The sequence below is a fragment of the Balaenoptera physalus genome, assembly GCF_965194825.1.
Source record: "Balaenoptera physalus genome assembly, chromosome: 1".
Lineage (NCBI taxonomy): Eukaryota > Metazoa > Chordata > Mammalia > Artiodactyla > Balaenopteridae > Balaenoptera > Balaenoptera physalus.
The window spans coordinates 41,773,086-41,799,114 of record NC_138882.1 but is presented as its reverse complement, the minus strand read 5'-3'; the positions used below and the strand labels follow the sequence as shown (position 1 = coordinate 41,799,114).

Here is a 26,029-nt window from a genome sequence, read left to right as displayed (position 1 = left end):
TCTGATTAGTTGGTGGTGAGGTTAACAGGGTGATGTTTCTGGAATCTCAATTATCAACCTTTTGGTTGTAAGTGGCCTGGGGTCTTCCTGGTGGTCAGCATGTAGTTAACTTTTCCCACCTGGTGGGGGTTTTAGTATTTGCAAAACAACTCAAAGATATAGCTCAGGATATTATCTATAGACCTTGAGGAGGAACTAAAAGTCCTTCACTTTGTTTTATGGCTAAACTGTTATTATTGTGTCTTACTTGACTGCTTTCCTTTGTTTCTGCATTTCCTCACTTCTCTGATTAAATTTGTTCTTTGGAACTCGGGGAAGGCCTACAAGAGGCGAGGGACACAGGGGAGGGGTGGAGTCTGTCCCGGAGAAGGCCCTGCAGGGTCCTGATCAGTTTCATCACTGCTTTATCAACTGTTTATTTAATATTACAAATCCTATGTTGTCATTTCAACAGTCTTCAAACCATCTTCACCAAGAGTAGATTCTGTCTCAGAAAACCACTTTCTTTTCTCATCCATAAGAAGCAACTTCTCATCTGTTAAAGTTTTATCATGAGACTGCAGCAATTCTGTCACATCTTCAGGCTCCACTTCTAATTCTAGTTCTCTTGCTATTTCTACAATATCTGCAGTTACTTCCTCCACTGAAGTCTTGAACCCCTCTAAGTCATCCAGGAGGGTTGGAATTAACCTCTTCCAAACTCCTGTCAATGTTCATATTTTTAACTCTTTCCATGAATCATGAATGTTAATGGCATCTAGAATGGTGAACACTTTCCAGCAGATTTTCAGTTTACTTTGCCCAGATCCATCAGAGGAATCACTATTTATGGCAGCTATAGCCTCACAAAATGTATTTCTTAAATATTGATAAGACTTGAAAGTTGAAATTACTCCTTGGTCCATGGGCTACAGAAAGGATGTTGTGTTCGCAGGGATGAAAACAATATTAATCTCATTGCACGTCTCCATCAGAGCTCTTGGGTGACCAGGTGCATTGTCAATGAACAGTAATATTTTGAAAGAAGTCTTTTTTTTTTTCTGAGCAGTAGGCCTCAACTGTGGGCTTTAACTATTCAGTAAACTGTGTTGTAAACAGATGTGCTATCACCTAGGCTTTGTTGTTCCATTTATAGAGTATAGGCAGAGTAGATTTAACATAATTCTGAAGGGCTCTAGGATTTTCAGAATGATAAATGAACATTGGCTTCAACATCAAGTCACCAGCTGCATCAGCCCCTAACAAGAGAGTCAGTCTGTCCTTTGAAGCTTTGAAGCCAAGCATTGACTACTCCTCTCCAGCTATGAAAGTCCTAGGTGGCATCTTCTTCCAATAGAAGGCTGTTCTGTCAACATTGAAAGTCTGTTGTTTAGTGTGTAGCCACCTTCATTATCTTCGCTAGACTTCTGGATAACTTGCTGTAGCTTCTACATCAGCATTTGCTGCTTCACCTTGCACTTTTATGTCATGGAGACAACTTATTTCCTGAAATCTCATGAACCAACCTCTGCTAGCTTCAAACTTTTCTTCTGTAGCTTCCTCACCTCTCTTGACCGTCATAGAATTGAAGAGAGTTGGGGCCTTGCTCTGGATTAGTCTTTGGCTGAAGGGAATGTTGTGGCTGGTTTGATCCTCTATCCAGACCACTAAAACTTTCCCCATATCAATATAAAGCTGTTTCTCTTTCTTGTCATTCATGTGTCCACTGAAGTAGCACTTTTAATTTCCTTCAAGAACTTTTCCTTTGCATCCACAACTTGGCCAACTGGCTGGTGCATGGTGTCTAACTTTTGGTCCATCTTGGCTTTTGCCTTCCTCGCTAAGCTTAGTCATATCTAGCTTTTGATTTAAAGTGAGAGATGTGTGACTCTTCCTTTCACTTGAGTGCTTATAGACCATTGTAGGGTTACTAATTGGCCTAATTTCAATATTGTTGTGTCTCAGGGAATAGGGAGGCCTGAGGAGAGGGACAGAGATGGAGGAACGGCTTGTCAGTGGATCAGCAGGACACATACAACATTTATTGATGAAGTTTGCCATCTTATGTGGGCACATTTCATGGCACTCCAAAACAATTACAATAGTAACATCCAAGATCAAAGATCACTAATCACAGATCACCATAACAAATATAATAACAATGAAATTTTGAAATACTGCAAGAATTACCATCAAAATGTGACACAGAGATACAGAGTGAGCAAATCTGTTGGAAAAATGGCACCTACAGACTTGCCCAATGCAAGGATGCCACAAACCTTCAATTTGTAAAAAATATCTGTGAAGCCCAATAAAGCAAAGAGCAATAAAATGAAGTATGCCTGTACGTTGTCTAGAAGACATGCTTCAGGTTATCTAATTACAGTTTTTCAGTGTCTTTGAGCTATTTCACAATTCTATAAATAGTAGCTAATTGATAGCAATGCAAAGCAATTCTTGCCTGTAGACATGCAAATTATGTCAAAAGACTATCAGTTCAATTTCCTCCCTTCCCCTGCCTCCAAAAACCAGTTTGCCTCCATTTGCACAATCATTTCAATATTCCAAATCTGTCAATATGACTGTCCTTTGGATTCTCTTCTGAACTAGTTATAACTGCTCAGCTCCCCCATTGAGTAATGATCTTTAATCTTTATGATCTTATTTAATCTTTAATAAGTAAAAATTTTAACACATGTTCATTTCATATCTGAATGAGAACCATGATTTTGCCTTTTTTTAAAAAAAATTATTTTTAATCAGGGTCAAATGATCCTAGTATTGTTGTTTGGGAGATGTTCACCCCATGTGGCTAGAGACAGTATATTGACATTGAGTGTCATCTCCAAGGGACAAAGTCTCTGGGGTCATTTCTCCTGTTCTGCTGTCCTGGGCTGCGTTATCCTGAATCAAGCCCTCATATTTGCTGTTCCTCTTCCTCATTTTCTCTCCAATTCCCAAGCATCCTTTATGTCACAGGCTAAAGGTCTTTTTTCCCAGAAGCCTTCTGGATCCCCAACGCATTTGATTGGGTGCTCTTACTCTGTGCTTCCCTTGACTGTATGGTGAGTTATAGCATACATCCCGTTCTTTGTTATAGCTCATTTAAATACATGAATATGCAAATGAATGGATCCTGTTGTGAAAGATTCTGCAGCACCTTATAGCCACCAGTTCTGGTGCCTGACTTCAGTGAGAAAACTTCTTGGGTATAAATGGAATCTTCGTGGAAATATTTCTCTTTCTTCATTTTCAGCAGACACACTGCCTTTTAAAATTTATTTTGTATTGAAATGCCTTTGTGCTTGAAAACCCTTACTCACACCTGTTTCATTTTTTCCTTTTCAGATTTTCTTCTGTGTCTTTCTTTTTTTCCTCCTCTATCGTCTTTATTGAACTACAGAGCCCACAAAACTAATAGCACAGGATCAAACCCGTATTTGCAAATAAATGCTTTGAAGGCAGCAAGATCCTGACACATTTCACCTCAGGCTGTTTTCCAGGGACACTCCTGGGCACAACAAAGGAGCGGGCATCTCCCTGAGGCCACCCTTGGAGTAACCCTGAAGCCGGAGTGCACAGTCCTCACGCCTCCACAAGAAAACCATGCTGTGCACATGTCTGAGTCATCTGACCCCTGTAGACAGCTAGGAAAGTAAAAGCATAAGAGGCACTCTGGGCCCCAGAGCAAGACTGAGCAAATCTGTGCCCTTATCCAGACTAATTCTTTAAATTAATAAAGACAAAGATGATAATACAGTTCAGAAATATCTGGACCCCCTTTCAAACCAGGATTTCAGAAAAGCTCTGTGGTGTACTTCCATTTCACCCCAGGGCCATGCAATGTGGTTGGTGGTCACTGAAGGTTCTTTGCCTTCCAGCTTATTGGTGAGAAAATATGGAATCCTGTGTCTTTAAGAACTGAAACTGTCTAGAAACAGGATTTGATACCCAGTAGGAGACAGGAGACTTCCCTTTTGCTGTTCAAGTTTCATCTTCAGTTATCAGGAACTGAGTGGGGGGCACCGGGACCGGAGCTGCAGCAGCTCAGGCCTGTGAAGCTGCAGCTCTCTGGAGATGAGTACACTCTTCTTTCTTTTTGAATGTACCTCATCACAGTGAAAGAAAGTCCCTGGTCGACTCAGCACGTCCCAGGGTTTCACTGGAAGAGAGGAGCACCAAGTGCAGTCCCAGATGCTGGCCAGTCCCAGGATTCCCCAGGGCTGCCCTTTGCCGGCCCGGCACCCTATCTGCATGGGGCGGAGCCCTGGGTGTAGCGAGTGTGTGGTGGAGCTCAGTCTGTGCTGGTGAGAGAGCCAAGGGACCCCACGTTGGAAGGCTATGAAGGTCACGTGGTCCAGCCTACTCATTTTACAGCTGAAGCAGTTGAAGCCCCAGATGCCAACCACATGCCCTTGAGGACCGCTGGTGTGTGGCAGGGCCAGGACTGTCAGGGATCCATGTATCCTGATATCCTGGGGTGTGATTTTTCTGTCATTCTACAGAATTACCCATGCCACTGCCTTGCACAGGCTGTGTTGGGGGACGTGGTTGTGCTGGTGTATCTTGCTTGCTGCCACACACCTGAGCCATCTTTCACCCCTCTCTGCCTCACTCCGAGTCCACAAAGCTGACCCTTACATACTCCAGCCCCTGCCCCCCTGTCAGCTGGTTTCTAATTGACATTAGCCAATGGGAGGCACCAGTAGGAGACTGGGGGTTGAAAGGTGGAAGAGGTCGGCTGGGATGTTTCTTGCCTGTGCTTCCCTGATTTGGAACCTCAGATCTGGCAGTGCCACATTCCTCCGTGACAATAGCTACTCCTGGAGTGACAGCCCCCTCCTCCACTGGGTCCCAGCCTTTCCTTCTGCCCTTTCGGGCCTAGATGTGGTAACAGCTCTCGATTGTTGATATCCTTTGTGTGCCCCAGCATCTTAAGGTTCCCTTAATCCTGCCCACATCCCTCTAAATTGTCCTTTCATTAAAAGCTCTTCCACAGAGTGGCATCCTGGAACGTGATTGAGATGTTGGTCAAATTTGTTCCAGCATTCTAAACCAAGGGCCAGTTGGCTAGCAACCAACAAATCCATGCTAAAGAACACCATTATCACCACCAAAACCATGGAGAAAATTGCTTTGTACTTGCTCAGAGCCCTATGACTCAGCATCTGTCCAACTAATTAATGCCCAGAGAACACCTTTCTTGCCGGCAGGGTCTGCCCTGTGAGGGAACAACTAAAGGACTGGCTGGAGTCAGTCCATCTCCAGCTCTCTGCCTGCTGGGCACACTTAGTGGGACTGAATTCCTGAGCTCTCTATGGGACATGTAGATATAATTCTTCTCTCAACCTCTCTCACCCTCCGCTCCCATATATCAACATACTCGGCTCTTCATTTCCCAAGTCCTGGAAAAGGAAACCATCAACCACTCAGTTTCCTGAGCCAGAGACTGCAAAGTTAACTGGACTTCTTTCATCAAGTCCAGTTGGTCTCCAAATCTATCTTCCATCCATTCTTGTTTCTCTATCCCCATGGGTGTCACTTTGTTTGGACCAGTAGTTCTCAAGCAGGATCAACTGGAGAGTTTTTTCAAAATGCAGATGCTTTAACTCTCCCTCTCCCATCCCCTTATGGGGATGAGGGGGATCCCCTCATCCCCATAAGGGGATGTAAAACTGTTGATCAGGGTAGGATGTATTTTGCTACTACGCAGTCTCTGTGTTCACTGAGTTCCACTGGTTTTGACCTTCAGATACCTTCCTCCTTGGTCTGCCTGTCTCTAGCTTCTCCACACCAACAGAACTATCTGTCTAAAAGCCAAGCCTGATCATTTCTTTCTCTTGCTTAAAAATCTTCAGAGACTAAAAAGAAACAAAATTGAGTTATTTGTAGTGAGGTGGATGGACCTAGAGTCTGTCATACAGAGTGAAGTAAGTCAGAAAGGGAAAAACAAATACCGTATGCTAACACATACATATGGAATCTAAAAAAAAAAAATGGTTCTGAAGGACCTAGGGGCAGGACAGGAGTAAAGACACAGATGTAGAAAATGGACTTGAGGACATGGGGAGGGGGAAGGGTAAACTGGGATGAAGTGAGAGAGTGGCATGGACATATATACACTACCAAATGTAAAATAGATAGCTAGTGGGAAGCAGCCCCATAGCACAGGGAGATCAGCTCGGTGCTTTGTGACCACCTAGAGGGGTGGGATAGGGAGGGTGGGTGGGAGGGAGACACAAGAGAGAGGGGATATGGGGATATATGTATACATATAGCTGATTCACTTTGTTATAAAGGAGAAACTAACACAACATTGTAAAGCAAGTATACTCCAATAAAGACGTTAAAAAAAAAAAATCTTCAGAGGCTACAATGATAAAAATGAACCTGTGTGTCCAAACAAGGCCTTTCACCATCTGGGTCTAACCTATCCTTCTAGTTTCATACCTGAAAGTACAGAGAATAAAGCAAAAGGTAGGAGGAGGCAAGAAAAGATAGACACAGACAGAAGACTACATTAAATATTTAGGGGTTCTGGCTGCTAAGGTCAGGAAAGGAACCTCAGATCCAGAACTGCCCTCCAAGCCCAGGAACCGTGAGGTCTCACCAAAGATTTCTTTTTTTTTTGGCTGCGTTGGGTCTTTGTTGCTGCGCACAGGCTTTCTCTAGTTGCGGCGAGCAGGGGCTACCCTTCGCTGTGGTGTGCAGGCTTCTCATTGCGGTGGCTTCTCTTGTTGCAGAGCACGGGCTCTAGGTGTGCAGGCTTCAGTAGTTGCAGCACGCGGGTTCTAGGGTGGATGGGCTTCAGTAGTTGTGGCGTGTGGGCTCAGCAGTTGTGGATCATGGGCTCTAGAGCGCAGGCTCAGTAGTTGTGGCGCACGGGCTTAGTTGCTCCACGGCATGTGGGATCTTCCCAGACCAGGGATTGAACCCGTGTCCCCTGCACTGGCAGGCGGATTCTTAACCACTGTGCCACCAGGGAAGTCCTCACCAAAGATTTCTATGAGACTTCTCTCCTGGACAGTTCCACATGCAACCCCCTTACCTGACTAAGTGAGATGAGTTGTAGTTTTTTATGATCAGCAAAGCCTAAGTAAATCAGTGCCCACCTGGTAACTCCTCAGTCATCTTTCAACTTCCCGTTCAAATGGTACCTCCTTTGAGGAGCCTCCCCTAAGTTACCTAATCAGAGCTATTCTTCCTTCCTCTGTGCTGTTATAGAATCTCATATGTGTCTCTGTTACAGCATTGATCTTATTTTATTCAATTTTAGATTTACTGTATTATTTTAAAAATTTCATATAAATTTAGAATTATCTTGTCAATGTCTAGAAACCACAGTTGTTTTCAAATAGGGTTGCATTAAATTTATAGATCAATTTGGGGAGAATTGACATCTTGATAATCTTAAATCTTCTAATCCATGCAGGTGATATTATCTAGTCTTTTATTTAAATATTTTAAATTTCTCTTAGCTTATACAATGTATTATAAAAATTCACTGTAGACGTCTTGCACATCTTTCATTAAATTTATCCCTAAGTATTTGATGCTTTCTGATGTTATTGTCAATGGGATTTGTAAGATTATAATTTTCCAGTTGTTTGTTCTGGTTTATTGGTTTTTGTGTGTTGATCATGTATCCTTTCACCTTGCTAAATTCACTTACTAATTCTAGTTTAGGTGTTTTTTTGTTTTTTTTTGTTTTAAGGATTTCTTGGAATTTTCTATGTAGACAATTATGTTGCCTGTAAAGAAAGTTTTACATTTTCCTTTCCAAATTGTGTGCCTTTTATTTCATTTTCTTGCTTTATGCATTAGCTAAAGGCTCCAGCATAGTATTTAATAGATGGGTTAAGAGCAGTTATCTTTTCATTGTTCCCTCTCTCAGGAGAAATCATTCAATCTTTCACCATAAAGTATGTTGTTAGCTGTAGTTTTATTTCAGGATTGCCCTTTGTCAAGTTTAAGAAGTTCACTTCTATTCTTAGTTTTCTGGGCATTTTTATCGTGAAGGATTATCGATTTTTTTCAAATGCTTTTTCTGCATCTATTGGGCTGATTATTTGATTTTTAATCCTTTATTCTGTTAATGTGGTCAAGTACACTGATTGTTTTTTGAATGCTGAGTTGACCGTTCATTCCTGGGAAACCCCATTTGGTCATGGTGCATTATTTTTACATATTGCTGGATTCAACTGGCCAAAATTTTGTCAAGCATTTTTGTGTCTATGTTTATGAGTGATATCGGTCTGTGATGTTTTTCTTGAATTGTTTTTGCCAGATTTTGGTATAAAAGCTTATTTTTTAATTAAAATTTATTTTTTAATCAAACATATACATAATTTAAAAACATCAGATAGTGCTAGAAGGCTTATGGAGTAAGTAGCATTAGTTTCAACTACAAATAATTGAAAAACCCCAAATATTTGCACTTAAACAAGATATATATGTTTTCTCATTTAAAAGCAGTCTGAAAGGAAGGGAGTCAAGCTGGTATGGCAGCTCCACTGTGTCATCAGAGACCTAGGCTCATTTTCTTTTCCTGGTTTTCCTTAGGGTCACTTCATATTCCAAGATGGCTGCTGGAGCCCCATTCATCAAGTCTGTATTCCAGGCCATCAGCAAGAGAAAGGGGAAGAAAAGAAAAAGGTTGTCTGCCTCTCACTTTTACAGAGCCTTCCAGAAGTCCCACATGACCCTTCTAGTTATGTTTCTTTGGCCATCATTTTATCATATGACCACAACTAGTTGCAAGGAATGCTGGGAGGTGTAATCTTTTAGCTAGGTACATTGCCCAGGATTTACTGAGGAAGAAGAGGAGGATGGATACAAACATTATGCTGAGCCAAAAAGGCCAAGACACAAAAAGGGTACACACTGTATGATTCCATTTATACGAAACTCTGGAAAAGCCAAATCTAATTTCTAGTGACATTACTGATTGCAGGTCAAGATTGAATGGGATGGGGCAAAAAGAAACTTTGGGGAATGATGGAAATGTACTGTAACTTGATTACATGGGTGTATAAATTTGTCAAAATTCATCCAAATGTATACTTAAAATGGGTGCGTTTTTGTGTATATACTTCAATAAAGTTAATTTTTATAAGTATAGAAAATCTCAGCAACCATAACAAAACTACTCTTAAATTTTGTTCATGTCTGTCATGTCTTCATTCATTTGCTTACCTTTGCATGACTGAAATCAGAATGCACATAATGACTTTGAATCTTGCTTTTTTCATTTAACATTACATCATAAAATTTTCCATATCGCTCCATTAATTTTCATCATCACCATTTTAAATGACTCTATAATCCTTTGGGAATTGAAAATGTAATATATACTTACAGTAAAAAAAAAAAAAATTCAGAGACACCCTACACAGTAAGAGCTAACTCTTCCCCTGAACTCTGACCTTTACTTAGAAGTAGTGGACAATCTAGTTTCTAGTATGTACATCCAGAAATATTCTATGCACATAAAGACAAGATGTGAACATCTTTCCCTCTCCTTTTAGACATAACTAAGACAATACAGGATGCTTGCTTTTCCCCATAATACAGCTTGGATACCATCTCATGTTCACACATCGAAACAGGCCTTGTTCTTTTTAACCACTGCATGTATTCTCCAGTGTACTGAACCAATATTGATAAACACTTAGGGTTTTCCCAGCTTTTTTTTTTTTTCTGTTTCACATACCACAAGATATAATGTTAAAGTTTTGACTCAGCTATCAACTTACAGTAGATGCGACATTCCAAAGGAAGTGCTAGCCTGTATGCAAAATTTACCACAAAAGTAGCTGAGAGCTGGTCACATGATCATTGAAACCTCTCAGCTACACTGAGGATATAAAAGGGTGGAGAGGGAAGAGATTGTGAAGGGATTTGGGAGGGCTTCCTCCATCCCCTAAGGTCAAGAAAGACTTTATTCAACAGGTAACTCTAAGGGCTCAGTATATGTCCCTGCAGTCTGGGGTCTGACTTCTGTCTAGGAAACGCTGAGGAGGAAAGAAATACTAGAACGATCTCTTAAGGGTATAAAGTGGTGTGGCTCCTGCTTGTGCTCATCCTGCGGGCTCAGGATTTTTCCAGAGAAAATTACACAGGTTTTCCCGTGCAGCAGTTGGCGCTAAGTCAGTGCCATTTCCACCCACCCCCCGCCCCCTCCCACTGGCTTCCTCTGGTCTGTCAGCTGGAGGCAAGGCCAGCTTTTACCTCTTTGCCCATGAAACACAACCTGTTTCTCTCATATTCTCAGCACGTCAGGGGCGGACAGGCCAGGACATCTGGATTAGGTCTGGGTCCAATTCTCAGCCTGGCTCCTTGCCTTTAACCATTCTTCGGCCCCTAGACCACCTGCCCCGTGGGCTGGGCTGAAATAGAGACCCCGTGGGTCACTGTGCTGAGCCTGAAGTGCTTCTCTCTTCCTTCCTACCACCTGCATCAAGACAGGTGTTTCCTCTCACCCCACTGCTGCCCTCCCGGGAGAGCCTGCTTTCTGGGCTTCTTCCCCCTCATTGCTCCTCTTGATCTAGAGGCCAGTTGCCAAGGTCATGACATGCACACACTCCCTACGTGATCTGTCCTTGCAGTCCTTGGGTTGTTCTCTCTCTGCTCCTCCCACCCTCAACTATGCCCAGGGCTGGCTGTCCCCAGAGCAAGGCATATGCTCAGAGGAGACCAGCCCCTGTTAGCATCCTTGGGAGCAAAGCAAAATTCTGCAAGGAAAGTCACTGCCCATGAAGATAATATCCAACAAGGTTCTTCTCAAACTTTAATTTGCATTGGAAGCACCAGAGGATCTTGCTGAACCGCAGACCCTGACCCAGGATATCTGGATGATGAAAGTCTGCATTTCTAACAAGCTCCCACGTGATGCCAATGCTGCTGGTCTGTGGACCAAACTTTGAGTGGCAAAGACTTAGTACATTCCAAAGCCAAAGTGATTTTTAAAAAGTCATTCTCTGGGGTCATCTCATAGGTATAGAGAGCAGTCAGAATTAAAAATAAATTATTGGGACTTCCCTGGTGGTCCAGGGGTTGAGAATCCGCCTTCCAATGCACGGGACGCAGGTTCAATCCCTGATTGGGGAACTAAAGATCCCACGTGCCGCGGGGCAACTAAGCCCGCACGCCACAACTAGTGAGACCGCGTGTTGCAACTACAGAGCTCACGTGCTCTGGAGCCTGCACGCCACAACTAGAGAGAAGTCCACATGCCGTAATAAAAGATCCTGTGTGCTGCAACTAAGACCTGACGCAGCCAAAAATATATAAATAAGTAAACAAATATTTTAAAAAGATACATCCTAAAAAATAAATAAAATTAAAAATAAATTATTTAAATATTGTAAAGCACAGGGGCTTTTATTTCTTTCAAGGATACGTATTATCACGGAGTGGAGTGACAGAGGGCTAAAAAAGAGGGTCCTGTGAATCTGCCGCAACAAAGAGGGAAGCACTGAGATTCACAGGTCTGTTTTCCTGCTACACGTGAGGGCTTCGAAACAGCTTGAAAACGCCTGATTCTCACCCATAGACCAGGGTGCTATGATGGATTCTCTTATCCATTTTCTTTTCTTGGCCATTTTTAGGGCGTTTTCTAACCCTCCTTGACTGTGTTCTTACCTATGCATTGAATAAATGAACAAAGAATTGGATTAGTTTGCTAAGAAATTAGCTTCCTCACTGTACAAAAGTAAACTCTGGTCCCATCACTACGTTGTCACAAAGTCTGTGCACTGTTCAGGTTAATGATGCTTTCCCCAAACATAAGCCAGGCTCACACCTGTTTCCTTCTATTGCCCCTGCTTGCCCAGGGATTACTCAGGGTTACATGAATGTGTTTTCCTGAGCGAGGCTGGGCAGTCACTGATGCTGTCCTGCAAGGACAGCCAGAAACAGCTCTTCCGTGATCACCTCTCCCCGCCTGTGCCGGGTCGGGGTGGGGAGGCAGGAGGATTGGCAGGGAAGCTAAGAGGCTGCATGGTTCTCTCTGAGTCATCAGGGCAGGGATGAGCTTGCAGGAGTGGGGTTTTCCTGCCAGTATTCTGGTATCTCTGGGTATGAGCGGATGCAATTGGCTCTGTGGACTGGCAACCAGCCCGGTGGCTACTGCCTCATTTGCATCATGATTTACATGGTTGGGTCTTAGACACTCATGGGTAGGCATTTTTCTGAAAAGTTTAGACAGACACATGCTTTATGCATATCTATGCAAGTGAAGAGTTCTTTGCAGTGATGACCAGATTTTTGGCTGTTTCCTCATTTGTGCATTTCTACCAGCGGTGCCGGCTGCTAACGCAGAGATAGCCGTGAAGCTGGAGCATCTCACTAGGGTCCACCTTATGAAAAGCTTCACGTGGGGCCCTTGGCGTTGGCGAGGAGAGGCCATAAAGAGAACTGGTAAATACAGCCCTGGTTTTTGAGGAACTGACAGTCTGAGGCAGGAAGAGAAGCAAAGAAAGATCCTGAGAAATCATGAAGGAACTTCTGTGCAAATGGGTTTAGGAAGCACAAGGGCACAGGGTGGTGACCACGGAGAGAGCAGAGGTGCTGCGGCCCTAGGGGGCGGGGGGAAGCAGAGGGGAATTAGCTGTGTCCTCTAGGGAGTTACTTAACCTCTCTAGGCTTTAATTCCCACCCCCATCCCCGCATCCCACAGTGAAACAGTAACAACACCTACCAGCTCAGTTGCTTTGAGGATTAAATGACAGAATGCATATAAAATGTCTGGAGCCGCATCTGCTGTCAGTGGCATCTGTCACAAATATTATTGTCAATAGGATGGAACCGGGGACCGACCATGATGCTGTCTTTCATATTTAGCCTTCCACCGTGAGGAAGGCCTGCGCTGAGCTCCCTCACTCCCTCAAACCTTGGGTTTTCCTTGGAATCTACAGCACCAATGAATGGCTGGACAGAGGGCAAAGTGCCATCTGTGGCCACCAAACAGGACAGAACAGAATGAGGCTGAGAGGTCCACTTGAGGGTAAACCTCGGAACTGCAACCTCAGGGACAGAGAGCATGGCTCACTTTCTACCCCCAGCCAGCTGGCTGGAACGGGTTGGCAGACCGAGAGGTTGCATGGTGAGTAGTTACGAGCACAGGGCCAAACCGGGTTCACATCTCAGTATTGTCACCATTCATATCCCCTTGGGAAAGCGACTTTAACCTCACTGCATCTCTGTTTCTTGATCTGTCAGATGGAGATAATTATAGTGTTGTGAGAATCAGAGGAGTTAACACATACAAAGGGGTCAGAACAGTGTCTGGCATGGAGTCAACACACCGAAGTGTTCGCTATTCTTTTTTTTTTTTTTTAATATTTATTTATTTGTTTTGGCTGCACGCGGGATATTTAGTTGCAGCATGTGGACTTTTAGTTGCGGCACGCATGTGGGATCAAGTTCCCTGACCAGGGATCGAACCCCGGCCCCCTGCATTGGGAGAGCGGAGTCTTACCCACTGGATCACCGGGGAAGTCCCTGCTATTCTTATTTAGCAGAGGTCCTTGGGTGTGACGTTCTGGGTTTTGTCCCTCTCCGATAATTTTTTGGGAGGTGGCTGGCATGTGTGTGGTAGTGTGGGGGGTGTGTGGCAGATGACTGAAGACACCCAGGTGGGCAGGCAGAGCCCTGCCTTCGCCCTGGTCTGTGGGTTGTCAGGGAAGGGGAGGGCAAGGCTCGTTGCCAGGAGGGAGGAGGGTGCGCTTGTCCAAGGTCGTAAAGTTCCTTTAAAGGACTCTCACGAATTTTCTAGGAACAACCACGAGGAGCTCGGGGCCCTGCCCAAGGCGTCATCTCCTCTTGCAGGTGGAGAACAGCTGTGTCTACATGACTCTTCTGGGGCACCATGCCCACCAGCTGCAGCCTCTGCTTCCCAACCCACCAGCAGCCCCTCAGCCCAGGCACTGGTGCCTAGACCTTACCATGGCAACATCTGACATTTCCGACCACCATTTTCCCCTCTTTCCTGTTTCTTCTTTACTTAAACAAAACAAACAAACAAGCGAAAAACCCTTGTTGTGCCATATCTAGTCTTGTAAGTCACTTTAGGTTGCTCTTGGAATAGGCAGAGTATAAATAAATAAACTTGTTCCTGGAGTTCTCGTTTACCTTTCTTGAAGTTTTTACAGCAGTGATCTTCAAACATATTTTTTTCAGAGGAATCCCCCCCCCCTTTTTTTTTTTTCATGTGGACCATTTTTAAAGTCTTTATTGAATTTGTTACAATATTGCTTCTGCTTTATGTTTCGGTTTTTTGGCCATGAGGCATGTGGGATCTTAGCTCCCTGACCAGGGATCAAACCCACACTCCCTGCATTGGAAGGCAAAGTCTTAACCACCGGACTGCCAGGGAAGTCCCGAGAAATCCTTTTTTTTTATTTTTTATTTTTTTAATTTTTGGCCGCGTTGAGTCTTCGTTGCTGCTCGCGGGCTTTCTCTAGTTGCGGCGAGCAGGGGCTACTCTTTGTTGTGGTACATGGGCTTCTCACTGTGGTGGCTTATCTTGTTGCGGAGCATGGGCTCTAGGCGCTCGGGCTTCAGAAGTTGTGGCACACGGGCTTAGTTGCTCCGCAGCATGTGGGATCTTCCTGGACCAGGGCTCGAACCTCTGTCCCCTGCACTGGCAGGCGGATTCTTAACTACTGTGCCACCACGGAAGCCCCCGAGAAATCCTTTTTTAAAAATGAAATATTTCATAGAAGCTCTTCATATATTATACATACCTCGGGTATTGCGGGCTTGGTTCCAGATCACCACAATAAGGTGAATATTGCAATAAATCGAGTCTCACAAGATTTTTGGTTTCCCAGTGTATATAAAAGTTATGTTTACACTGTACTGCAGTCTATTAAGCCAAAGCATTATGTCTTAAAAAAAATGTATTAAAAATATATAAGGGGCTTCCCTGGTGGCGCAGTGGTTAAGAATCCGCCTGCCAATGCACGGCACACCGGTTCGAGCCCTGGTCCTGGAAGATCCCACATGCCACGGAGCAACTAAGCCCATGTGCCACAACTACTGAGCCTGCGCTCTAGAGCCCGCGAGCCGCAACAACTGAGCCCACGTGCCACAACTACTGAAACCCACGCGCCTAGAGTCCATGCTCCGTAACAAGAGAAGCCACCGCAATGAGAAGCCCGCGCACCGCAATGAAGAGTAGCCCCCGCTCGCCGCAACTAGAGAAAGCCCACATGCAGCAATGAAGACCCAACGCAGCCATAAGTAAATAAACAAATTTATTAAAAAATATATATATACAGAAAATAAAAATTTATTAAAAATATTTTATCACTAAAAAGTGCCAAAATAATTACAATAGTAACATCAAAGATCACTGATCACAGATCACCATAGCATAATAATAACAAAAAAGTTTGAAATATTACGAGAATTACCAAAATGTGACACAGAGACGTGAAGTGAGCAAATGCTATTGGAAAAATGGCACCAATAGACTTGCTTGATGCCGGGTTGCCACAAACCTTCAGTTTGTAAAAAACAATATCTGCAAAGCACAATAAAGTGAAGTGCAATAAAAAATAAAATGATATATATATATGTATATATATATGTATATATATACATATATATACACATATATATGTATATATATACGTATGTATATACATATATATATACATATATATGTATATATATACGTGTATATATATATACATATATATGTATATATATCTTGCTCAGTTAAAGCAGAAGGACCCTGAGCACGCAGGCCCTGGCCGTTCCCTTTTTCCTGAGGCATCCTTACCAAGCCTTAGCTCTGGGGAGCCCTGTTTGTAAACCACCAGTCTGTTCCATGGAAAACATGCTGCAATATTTAGTATGTCATTTTGATGCAAAAAATAAGGAAGTGAGATGGTTTCTTATGACCTTTTGGACAATTTGCTAACTATTGGTGGAATGCTAAAGAATGAAATGCTAAAGAATTCACTAGTATCTAACAGAAAAGAACGGTGAACAAAAACAAGTCTTATTTACTCTTCTATTATAAAAGATAATCATTGTGAGTTTAAGTAACAATTTGGTCTTAAATATTACTGATGGAATGTCATGGTTAAACGTGGGTCCTTGATGTGAAATGTACAGGAAAAAAATTCAAAAGTCACTTTGGAACAGAGTTTTAACCGATAACTGACACAACATCTATATCAGCTGCCTCTCTCTCCCCCATACCAGTGAATTCCCCATTCCTCAAAATGCCTCCACTTTCTGGTCTTCCTCCTTTCATGCTTAACCCTCTTTCTTCTCAACTCCCAACTCCATGAAGCCTCTTGTAACCTACCTAGTCCAAACCCTGTAGCACTATGTCAAGCACAGGCTGCTCTGAGTTAGGATGCGGGCCTGGCTCCCCCAGGGAGGGGATAACGCGGTGTCTGAGTCACTTTGCACTTAATGGTCAGCCTACACTAGGGTAGTGGCACCAAATAACTGCCACCGTTAGGCTTTAATTCTGCCTGGTACCTCACACAGTGCCAGCTTCTAAAATAATTCAAAGTTTTACGGCCGTGTTGGTATAAGTCAAATATATTAATATCATATATTAAAACATCTTCTTCAGACCTAAAATTAATTTTTTTCTTCTGATTAAAAAAAAAATTGAAACAATTTTTTAAGCCTCCCAAAATTCTGTGGGCCCTTGGCACTCGGCAGGTATATAAGGCTACTGCTTGCTAGCTATGTGGACTGGGCAATTTATTTAACTTCTCTGGGTTTAGTTTTCTCATTCATAAAATGAGGATAATAATAGGACCCAATCTGCGAAATTAAACGTTATCTATTACTTGTTTTGCACAGTTAAAAATTGGGAAGCACAAAGGATAAATTCTTAATTTCTTCTTGTGCTCTGATCCAACCTCAAATCTAGTGTTTCACTGTACTCTTGGCAAAAACAGACCTCTTATTTCAAAGGAAAAGCACCACAAAAAACAAATGAAACCAAACCAAAAGCCCTTTCCGAGACATCCAAGGACTCTTGCCAAGCACCAACTTGATGAGTTCACAGTAAATGAATCAGAGACACACGGTTTAGATTTCCCTCTCAAAGTCCCAAGAGGGAAACAGGAAGGCGAGGATTTCAGAGAGCTCCTGGCTGTGCCAGCCCCACTCTGCCAGCTGAGCGAGAGATCAGAGTGTCCAAGAGCCCCTCAGACATCCTTCCCCTGGGCTCAACTCACATTTCTCATTTGAATGTGTCCTGCCCCAGAGAGTAGATGCCATCGAGGGGCCCTGACAAGAAACCAGATAGTAAACACGGCAGCCCAAACCCACTATTCGGTTATTGCTTAATCCTCCACCTCTATTCCATTCATTTCTAGCTGCAAACAGGTAAGATTTCTAAGAAAGATTTGGGGGGTGGAGGTGGTGGATTGGCTCTCTGTGGATGATGTTTTCCAGGAAACTCAGCTAGCTTCCTGAGAGATGTCATACACTGGAACGTTCCCAGGGGCTGGCAGGGGAACTCTGGAATGACTCAAGTGAGGATCTGAACCAGGAAAGGGTGGGTTATGGCCTAAAACCACACTCTCCTCTCATTTTGTCAAACTGCGTCCATTTTACTTACAGCTTTATCCCCTACCCCAATAACCAGGAAGACTTCCTAGATGAACTAGAAGCCATTTCCACCCCAGGTCACGTTCACACCTTCAACACCCTCATTTGCATATGCCGTTAGATTTTATTGACAGCTGAGTGATCTGTGAATAGCTTCAGCAGAGTCCACTAATGGAATCTAATGAGCTGGATCGCAGCTTTTAAAAAGATCTGCTCCAGATCCAGTTTGGTTGAGCCCCCGAGAGCCAATTTGTCAGAAAGTCAGTCAATACACATGGAGTGATCGTGCACTGCTAGCAAGGCCTTTTGCCAAGCACTGGTTAGTGCAAGACAGAGACAGATGTTAAAGAGAGACCTGACCCTGACTCCTAGAGATGGAGAAGTCAGGAAAAATATAAACGGAAGCCACAAAGAACTCCAGACACAAACATCTACAACCTGACTTGTTAACCTGTGTGGTCATGCCCAGCAGAGGCAAGTGTTCCACACTGTCTTAATCTGGCTAAGGTTTTACAGCCAGCTTCTTCCTCTCTGCCCAAGCAGGCCTTTATATGGAGCACATAGTATCTCCAATCCTAAGTGGAAACAAAACAAGTTTGGCACTACCGCTCACCCGCTCTAGACATCCCCCCAGCCCCAGGCAGCAGGAGGGGCTTCCTGCCTAGAGGAGAGTAAAAGGCTCTCATCACTCAAAACTGGGCACCACGCATCCCACAGCAGAGAAGGGAGCACTCAGCAATTGCATCAGCAGATCTGTATAAGAACCCAGCACCTGGAGAAGATAACATGGATGCAGAATTGTAGCTGGGGGCTGTGGTTTGCGGTGATCACTGTGACCCACTCTAATTATCATGCACCAGGAGAGGGCCTGTGCTGGGCGCTTTGGAGCACAGAGATATATAAGACAGCCCTCTGGCCTTGGGACATCCTATGTGAAGAGTCAACCAAAAGCACAAGGCTGTCTGCATTCAGTGTCAAATGACTGATGTGCACATTGTATCAGAGGAAAAGAAATAATAATGGTAACATTTATTGAGTGCTTCCTATGTGTCAGAGCGCTATTCTAAATGGTTTATATATATCTAATTTTTCCAACAACCCGTAAGGTGGGTACTAGTATTATTCTCATTTTATTGATGAGAAAAGTGAGGCTCAAGGAGATTAAAGAATTCGCTTGGTGTCACATGATTTTTAATGGTTAGATCCAGGATTTGAACTCAAAATTCCACTTCCCCAAGCGTGTTTTTCTTAAGAGATGGGAAAGGACTCTGGGAATGAGAGGTGACAGAAGGTACAATACTCTGACTCCTATTTTTGTTACTTATTTTTGATATAGAGAGGGAAATTCAATGGCTGAGTTTTAAAGTAGGAGCATGCCTTAACAGTCGAGAGATCATTTTTGATGTTTAGTTTTGCAATATTTAAAATCCTCAACTTGTGAGCATGCTTTTAAATTATATATTCAATACCTTGTAATAATTCAATATATATATATGAATCACTTTGCTGTACACCTGAAACTAAGACGATATTTAAAATCAACTCTATTTCAATTATAAAAAAATTATGAAGTGCGAGAGCAGTGGGCTGGGACTGTCTGGCTGGGCAGGGGAGGAGCTGAGGGGGAAAGAGGAAGGGAGCGCCGGGAGGGAGAAGCAGCTCTCCTGGGGGTTGCCTGCGTGTCGCTGCGGAGTCCCAGGCTTGCCTCTGGATCCTGCGCTCCCTGATGCGGCCTCCGTGTCACAGCCGGGAAGGAGGATGGAGGGGAGAGGGATTCCGGTGGGGTGGGCGTGGGAGAGCGTCCTCAACAACCTCTTTCTGCCCCCTCGGGGTTGAGTCCTTCGCGAGGCAGCTCTCTTATCCTGGTGGGTCCCGTCCCGCAAGGGTCCCGGGTCCTGACCCTTGGTCCTCGGAGACGGTGTCAGGCAGGACCCTGAGTCTCCTGAACCACAGCGCCATCGTGTGGCTTCTGACAGGTGCCTCTGGGGCTCCTCTGGCTCAGGTATCCCGCGCTCTACCCACCTGTGCTGGTGGGTTTCAGTTGGCTGTCTTCTGGGGCAGGGAGCCGAGAAGGAAAGTGGGCCTGCCTGCCGAGGCCGGGACCAGATTTGCCTGGCTCTGAGAACTGGCTTCTCAGAGCGTTAGCATATTGGAAGGAATGATCATTAGAGCTGGGCAGGCCAGAGCCCTGCCCCCCTTGCTTATGAGCTTTTGTCCCTGAGCCTCTTGGGGCCTCAGTTTTCTCATCTGTTAAAGGGGCATAATAATACCTGGTGGAAGATAAATCGCAAAGCCTCTAGAACAATTCCTGCAAGCGGTAGGAGCTCAATGTGTCACTGATGGTGCCATAATCTTCAGTCACCCCAACAGGTCTCAATGCTGCTGAGACTCATGCTTGGCAGGTGGCAGGTGTTCTGGGTGCATTGCAAACCACTAGGAATGCCTTCTTAGTGCCAGCTTAATAGTGGGATAGCCCCAGGGCTAAATATTTGCCTATTTTCATAAAAGATAACAGTCCAGTTGGTCTTGCAGACCACATAGGAACAGCTGGCTAATCTGATCACCAGCCCAGGGGAATGCTCCATCTTCACCGTTTACTTCTGCCTCCCACATCTGCCTGAGGGAAGCCCTCTGGGAACAAACACATCCCACTTCTGAGAGGCACTGCAGTAGTGAGGGGGAGGCAATAATGCAGGGGATCTCACAGACCGAGAGTTCACTTGCCAGGTGAGGACCTGGGGCAAGTCACTAACTTCTCCAAACCCCTGTTTCTCATCTGTAAGTCAGAGATCTTAGCTCCCAATTCCTTAGGCTTTGTGGAATTAAATGAGGTATTCATGTAAAACACTTAGTACACTGGATTTAGTATGCGTTAGCATCACCAGAGAACTTATTAAAATACTAGTCACTGGGGCCTGCCTGGAGTTTCTGAATCAGTATGTCTGGGGTGAGGCTCAAGAATGTGCATTTCTAATTTGCATTTCACGAGATGCTGCTACAATCTGTCCCAGGACCAAACTTTGAGAAGGACTAATCTAGCATATACTAGACCTGCAATTAATGTTCACTGGGATTCCCCAACCATCCAAGTACAAATCAAAAGGGAGAATGACAAGATATGGGGGAATATGAACCCAAATCCGATCAAGCAAAAGCTGCAAGCCCAACATCTAGCTAGTAGTAAGAACAGTTCCATTTAACAAACGTAAATTGAATGTCTTTTCTCCATTTCTTCCATATGCTCCGTTGGACAGTGCTTTGCTCACATGCACTGTCTCATTTGATACTCATCCTAGCCTTCTGAAGTGTGTGATGATCAGGAGGAAGGGGCTCTCGGAGAGGTCCAGTGATTGCTAAGGGCACAGAGCTCTGGAAGGCAGAGCACAGGCAGCTGGAGTCGGCTATGATGGGGGCCCTTTCAAGCCGCCTCTCAGACACCTGAGCATGCTTGGCCGAGGCTGGATGGGCCCCTGTGAACCTGCCTTGGGCCCTGCCCTCTGACGGCTTCTGTCCTGTCTGAATTCCCATTGCGAGCACGCTCTCTTAACCAGCTCAGCCTGCTTTGGGGTCAAGGGCCGAATCATCTCCCCCTTGCCAGGCTCATTGGCTCTGCCTCTCTTCTCACCCACAGGACACTTAGTCCTTCCAAGAGTGTGGCGTGTGTCCTAACCTCTGGCTGTTTGCTCTGGGCTCCAAGGCTCCCAGCAAAAGGAGGAGGTCCTCAGGGTTTGGGGTAGAACCAGGAGGCCGTCCCTTGGTAACCAGCACATACCAGGCCCTGCAGGTCTCAGAAGGCGTCCTCCCTTCCCTATCTTGGGCATCTGAGAGGCTGCAGAGACCCAGCCATAGCAACACCTCAGTAGCGAGCCACCTCGAGAGGCTCAGATGGAGGTGCTGCCCTCCCCCACTCAGCCTGGGTCGGGGAGGGAAGGGGCACTAACTGCACGGACTTCAGGATGCCAGGGTTCCCTCCTCCAGGCCCCAGATCCATTTGAGTTTTTATGGTTGTTGGAAGGAACATGGGCTTGAGAGCAAAAGGACGTAATCTGAACCAACCCTGGGTCTCTGCTACCAAAATAGCTGTGTGGTTTAAGGAAGTCGCAACTTCTTAGCCTGCATTTGTTTCCTCATTTGCAAAGGGCTGAGGAGGACCCGCCTCCTAGAGCCGCTGGGTGGGCTGAATGACATCGGTGTGTTGGAGCTGCTGGCACCTAATGAGCAGTGAATAACCCCATCTTCCTTCCTTTGGCGAGCTTGTTCCTGGAGGTACACAGGCCATGAGACAAAGACCCCACCTGCTAGGAGCTTCCACCCCACAGTCTTGCCCAAACAGGGCAATGGCAGGAGGTCTGAGACTGGACCCGGCTGGGGGTGTTGGGTTCAGGAGGTGAGGCTGCTGGTCCAAGCGATGGGCACCCAGTGTGTGAACTCTGCAGCTGGGTGACTAAAGCCTGCTCCGTGCCAGCTGGGCTTGAATCAGAGCTAATGGCCTGCTAATGGTTTTCAGAGCTTTGCCTTGGAGGTGTGGAGAGCCGTGTGACTCACTGAGAGCCATGTGACTCACTGCCGTGCCAGCCGGGGCGACTGGAGGCTCTTCCATCCAGTAGCCTCTGCTCTCAGCACCTTTTGTTTCATGTTCCTTCATTTATATTTATTCATTCTGCGAACACTAGTCAGGAACCCAGAATGTGCTGGGCCCTGGGAGCACAGGCCCGGGTGAGGAAGACAGACTTGAAGGGGGGAAGGACTGAAGGTGGGTGACCTCCCACCCATCCCCCCCAGTCCTCATCAGGCTCTGAGTGGCGGGGGGTGGATGAGTCAGAGCTTTCCTCCAGGCTACCGAGGCTCACCCCCTTTCTCATGGGGTCACAGGAAAGGCCTGATGAAGGAGAAGTTTTTGAGGTTAATTGCGCTGAACTTGGCTCCTGAAGGGATGTGGGATGGGGAAGGAGGAAGCATGGAAGTTAGTGCCCGGGGGACCAAGAGAAGGTGCCACTGACAGCTGCGGCCATAGAACTGGCTTGGAAAGGGAGGAGATCAACTTGGTTTCAGTTTGTTTTCTTGAGTTTTTTTTCTTTTAGAAGATGAAAAGGGAGTCAGGAAGCCCAGTGTGGGGATACTGGGGAATAAAAGTGAGGATGGAGAAAGGGTAAATGCTTCCTTGGCCCCAGCTCCCTCGAGCCTTCCTTCCCTGTTTCTCTGTCTCCAGCATCTCCCCTCTTCCTCTGGCCATCCTGTCTACCCTCTTATCTCTTCAATGCCTCTCCATCCCAGACTACCTCTGAAGCTCCAGAGGAATAATTGAAAAGCACAGTGACCGCCAAAATTGCTCCCCCGACCCTGCCTCCACCTCTGCATCTGCTGTCCAGATTTTGCTTCAAAGTTCTGCCCGTCACTCACAACCAGAAAAGAAGTATTGATTAGAAAAGAAAAAGAAGTTGGGAATTTGAGTTGGAAAGTGGAAGGCGCAAGGGATCTCTTTCACATTCAGGTAACGGCACTGTGGCTAGTGAGCTGTAGTGGGACATCAATACCAACTCCAAACCCCACTCAAATCCTGCTGAACTGAGGTCTGATTACAGGCTAACTGATGGATGGTGACAGTGAAGTGACTTGTCTAAGGGTATTCGATAAAGACTAGTTCTTCTCTCCCTTTCCTCCTCCAAATTTCCTGGAGGTCCCAGGGCGTTCCTAAGACCCTCCCCCCCCCCCCATCATCTCTGTGGCCGTGGACTAGCTTCTAACCTCTTGTCCAATTGCCAGAGCCTAGAGGTGGTTGGGCACTTTGGAGTAACGAGCCTGGGCTCTTACTAGCGGTGGGAACTTGGGAAGTACTTAACTTCTCAGAGTCTCAGTTTCCTCATCTGTAAAAGGGGGATAATAATATCTACCCAATGGGATGCTGTGAGGATTAAATGAGATAACGAGTGTGAAGCGCTTAACACGGTACCCAGAAGATAGTATGTTCTCAATATGCATCAGTCAATAATAATTCCAATAATATCTCTACTTGGACGACCTACAAGTACCTTACACTCAGTATTTCTTCCCCACAAACCAGCTCCCTGGCCTCACTTTCTAGTTCCCTTACTGGAGTTAGCATTCCTCCTACATGTCCTTGGTGGCCTGGTCAACCTGGATTCTATTCTGTTCCTTCCTCGTGAACTTTCTACCATCTCCTCATGCCCAAGTTCAGCCTTTCGTTATGTTTTCCCTGGGCTCCCTGACATCAGCGCCCCTGTTCAGTCCCTCTCCACAGAGCCACCAGATTTAGCTTTTGGATTATGTCACTCTCTTCCTCAGGAACCTCCAGTGACTCCCCAGTGGCCACTACTAATGTAACTACACACTTCTCACCCTGACAGTTCAGGTCCTCCACACTATGGCCTGACGCACCCCACCACCCTCCTCCCTGCCCTTTCCCTCTCCCAACTTTTCTCCTTGGATGGGACATCACTGTCCCCACCACCCTCTTGCTCCCCAGTGTATGCTCTGTCAACAGAACAGATTGTAGAGACTACCCTAGGTAAAAAAAAAAAGGAATCTTTTGATGCTACCCTCAACCCACCAATACACTGGTCTACTCAGTCAAGGTTCTCCAGAGGAACAGATTTATATATAGAATGTATGTATATATACATGAATTGGCTCATGCAGTTATGGAAGCTGGCAACTCAGAAATCTGCTGAGCTGGCAGGCTGAGGACCCAGGAGCACCAGTGCTAGATTCAGTCTGAAGGCCATCTGCTGTAGAATCAGGATAAGCCAATGTTGCAGATGAATTCCGAAGGCAGTCAGTTGGAGAATTCTCTCTTACTTGAGAGAGGCTGGTCTTTTGCTCTATTCAGGCCTTCAACTGATTGGACGAGGCCCACCCACATTATGAAGGGCAATCTGCTTTGCTCAAAGTCTACCAATTAAAATGTTAAACTCATTCAAAAACACCCTCACAGAAACACCCAGAATAATGTTTGATCAGATATCTGGGCATCCTGTGGCTGAGCCAAGTTGACTCATAAAATTAACCATCACCCCACTCATACTCCTGTCAATGTCTGCCCTCTTGAAAGGATCATAAAAAGTCATCCACCTTGAAGAGTTCTATGGGGCATTTTGCGTCCCAGAAATATTTACATTGTATCTCTAACTGTGGAATTTCAGCACTGATTTCCCACGCAAAGGAAGTATGATTTTGAGTCGGGTGGAGGGGTCTCTGTGAAGCCTGTGAAGAAATCACAGCACACTGGCATTTCAGCCAGCTGGCTGCTGTCCATGGCTGACATTCCTGCTAGGCTTGGTTCACTCTTTTGCAGCTTTGCAGATAGTATGTACAAAAGTTAATTTCTAGCCTTTCCTCAAGCTCTCTTTGGTCCAAGCACAGCTGTAAGAAAAATTGTGAAGTAGAGCAAAATACAGGGCATGAAACCAACCAGAAACCACAAAGAGTACTCATCCATGAGAGGAAGAGGACCTCATTGCCAGGCCAGTGGGGAAACAAGAGATCCCTGGGCTCCAGGAGCTGGGAAGTGGAGCCCAGGGTGAAGGGGTGTGTGTGTGGTGTGTGTGTATGCACGGGTGCCTGTGACTGTGTGTTTGTATGGGTGCCTGTGAATGTTTGTGTGTATGTGTATGCATGGGTGCCTGTGTTTATGTATGCATGGGTGCCTGTGAGTGTGTGTGTGCATGGGTGCCTGTGAGTGTATGTATGTGTGTGTGTGTGTGTGTGTGTGTGTGTGTATGAACCCTGACAGAAAGAGCTGGACACACATCTTGCCCTTCCTCAGGCTCTGGTGTTTCAGGTGTCTCTGGCCACAGCCCTGCTCAAGCTTAGTCTACTCTGCCCTTCTTTTTCGCCCCTTTGCCCATGACTCTCAGATGCCAGGATCCAGGCTCTGAACCCTGGTTCCTCACCATTGCCCTGCCCAGGATGCTCAGTCTCCTCAGGGTGTTGGGGAATCTGCTATGGGGCAAGACCTGGGAGGCCAAGTTTCTCCTTTTGGTTCTGTCTCTACATCTCCCTCAGGTTCTTCTATCACAAAGTGACTCAAAGCTAGTTGATCTGCTAGCTCCTCTTCTAGCTCCAACAATGTGTGAGTAATTATTTTGGAAAACAGTGAAATTTAATGAATCAGTATATCAGGATGTTTCAGCTGCAAATAACAAAACACTTGGAATAAAGAACTAAATGATCAGGCTGATTCATCACAGCAAACCTGCAGATCAGAGGGAGGTGATCCCAGGATTGATGTGGAATCTCTGAGAGATCATCGAGGACTCAGGCTCTTCCACCTTCTCTCTCTGCCTTCTTCACGGCTGCTGCTGTCTTCCCTCATGGTGGCAAGATGGCTGCAGTGGCTCCAAGCTTCCCTTCTCATGTAGCAGCTTCTCAAGTAGGAAGAAAAGGGGTAAGGGTGCAATCAGTGAGGAAAATCTTTCTCAGAAGCTCTAGTAGCTTCTTT

At 45.3% G+C, this 26,029-nt stretch overlaps 1 protein-coding gene across 2 annotated transcripts in view; it reads right to left on the bottom strand.

The window, feature by feature from the left end:
- Positions 1-1,425: 1,425 nt before the first annotated feature.
- The window catches only part of ATF3 (activating transcription factor 3), a 103,797-nt gene continuing 79,193 nt past the window's right edge, over positions 1,426-26,029 (bottom strand). Inside the window, exons 4-5 of one of the 2 annotated variants that reach the window (XR_014266443.1) lie at positions 25,784-25,952; positions 1,426-8,588 (exon numbers count right to left, since the gene is read on the bottom strand). Coding sequence is in view for 1 of the 2 variants with exons in the window: in XM_082472147.1 (XP_082328273.1) it covers positions 25,878-25,952 (75 nt within the window). In the remaining variant the exon portion in view is untranslated. Of the gene's footprint in view, positions 8,589-25,694; positions 25,953-26,029 lie in introns of those variants that run through there. The other variant, XM_082472147.1, reaches the window with a different exon arrangement.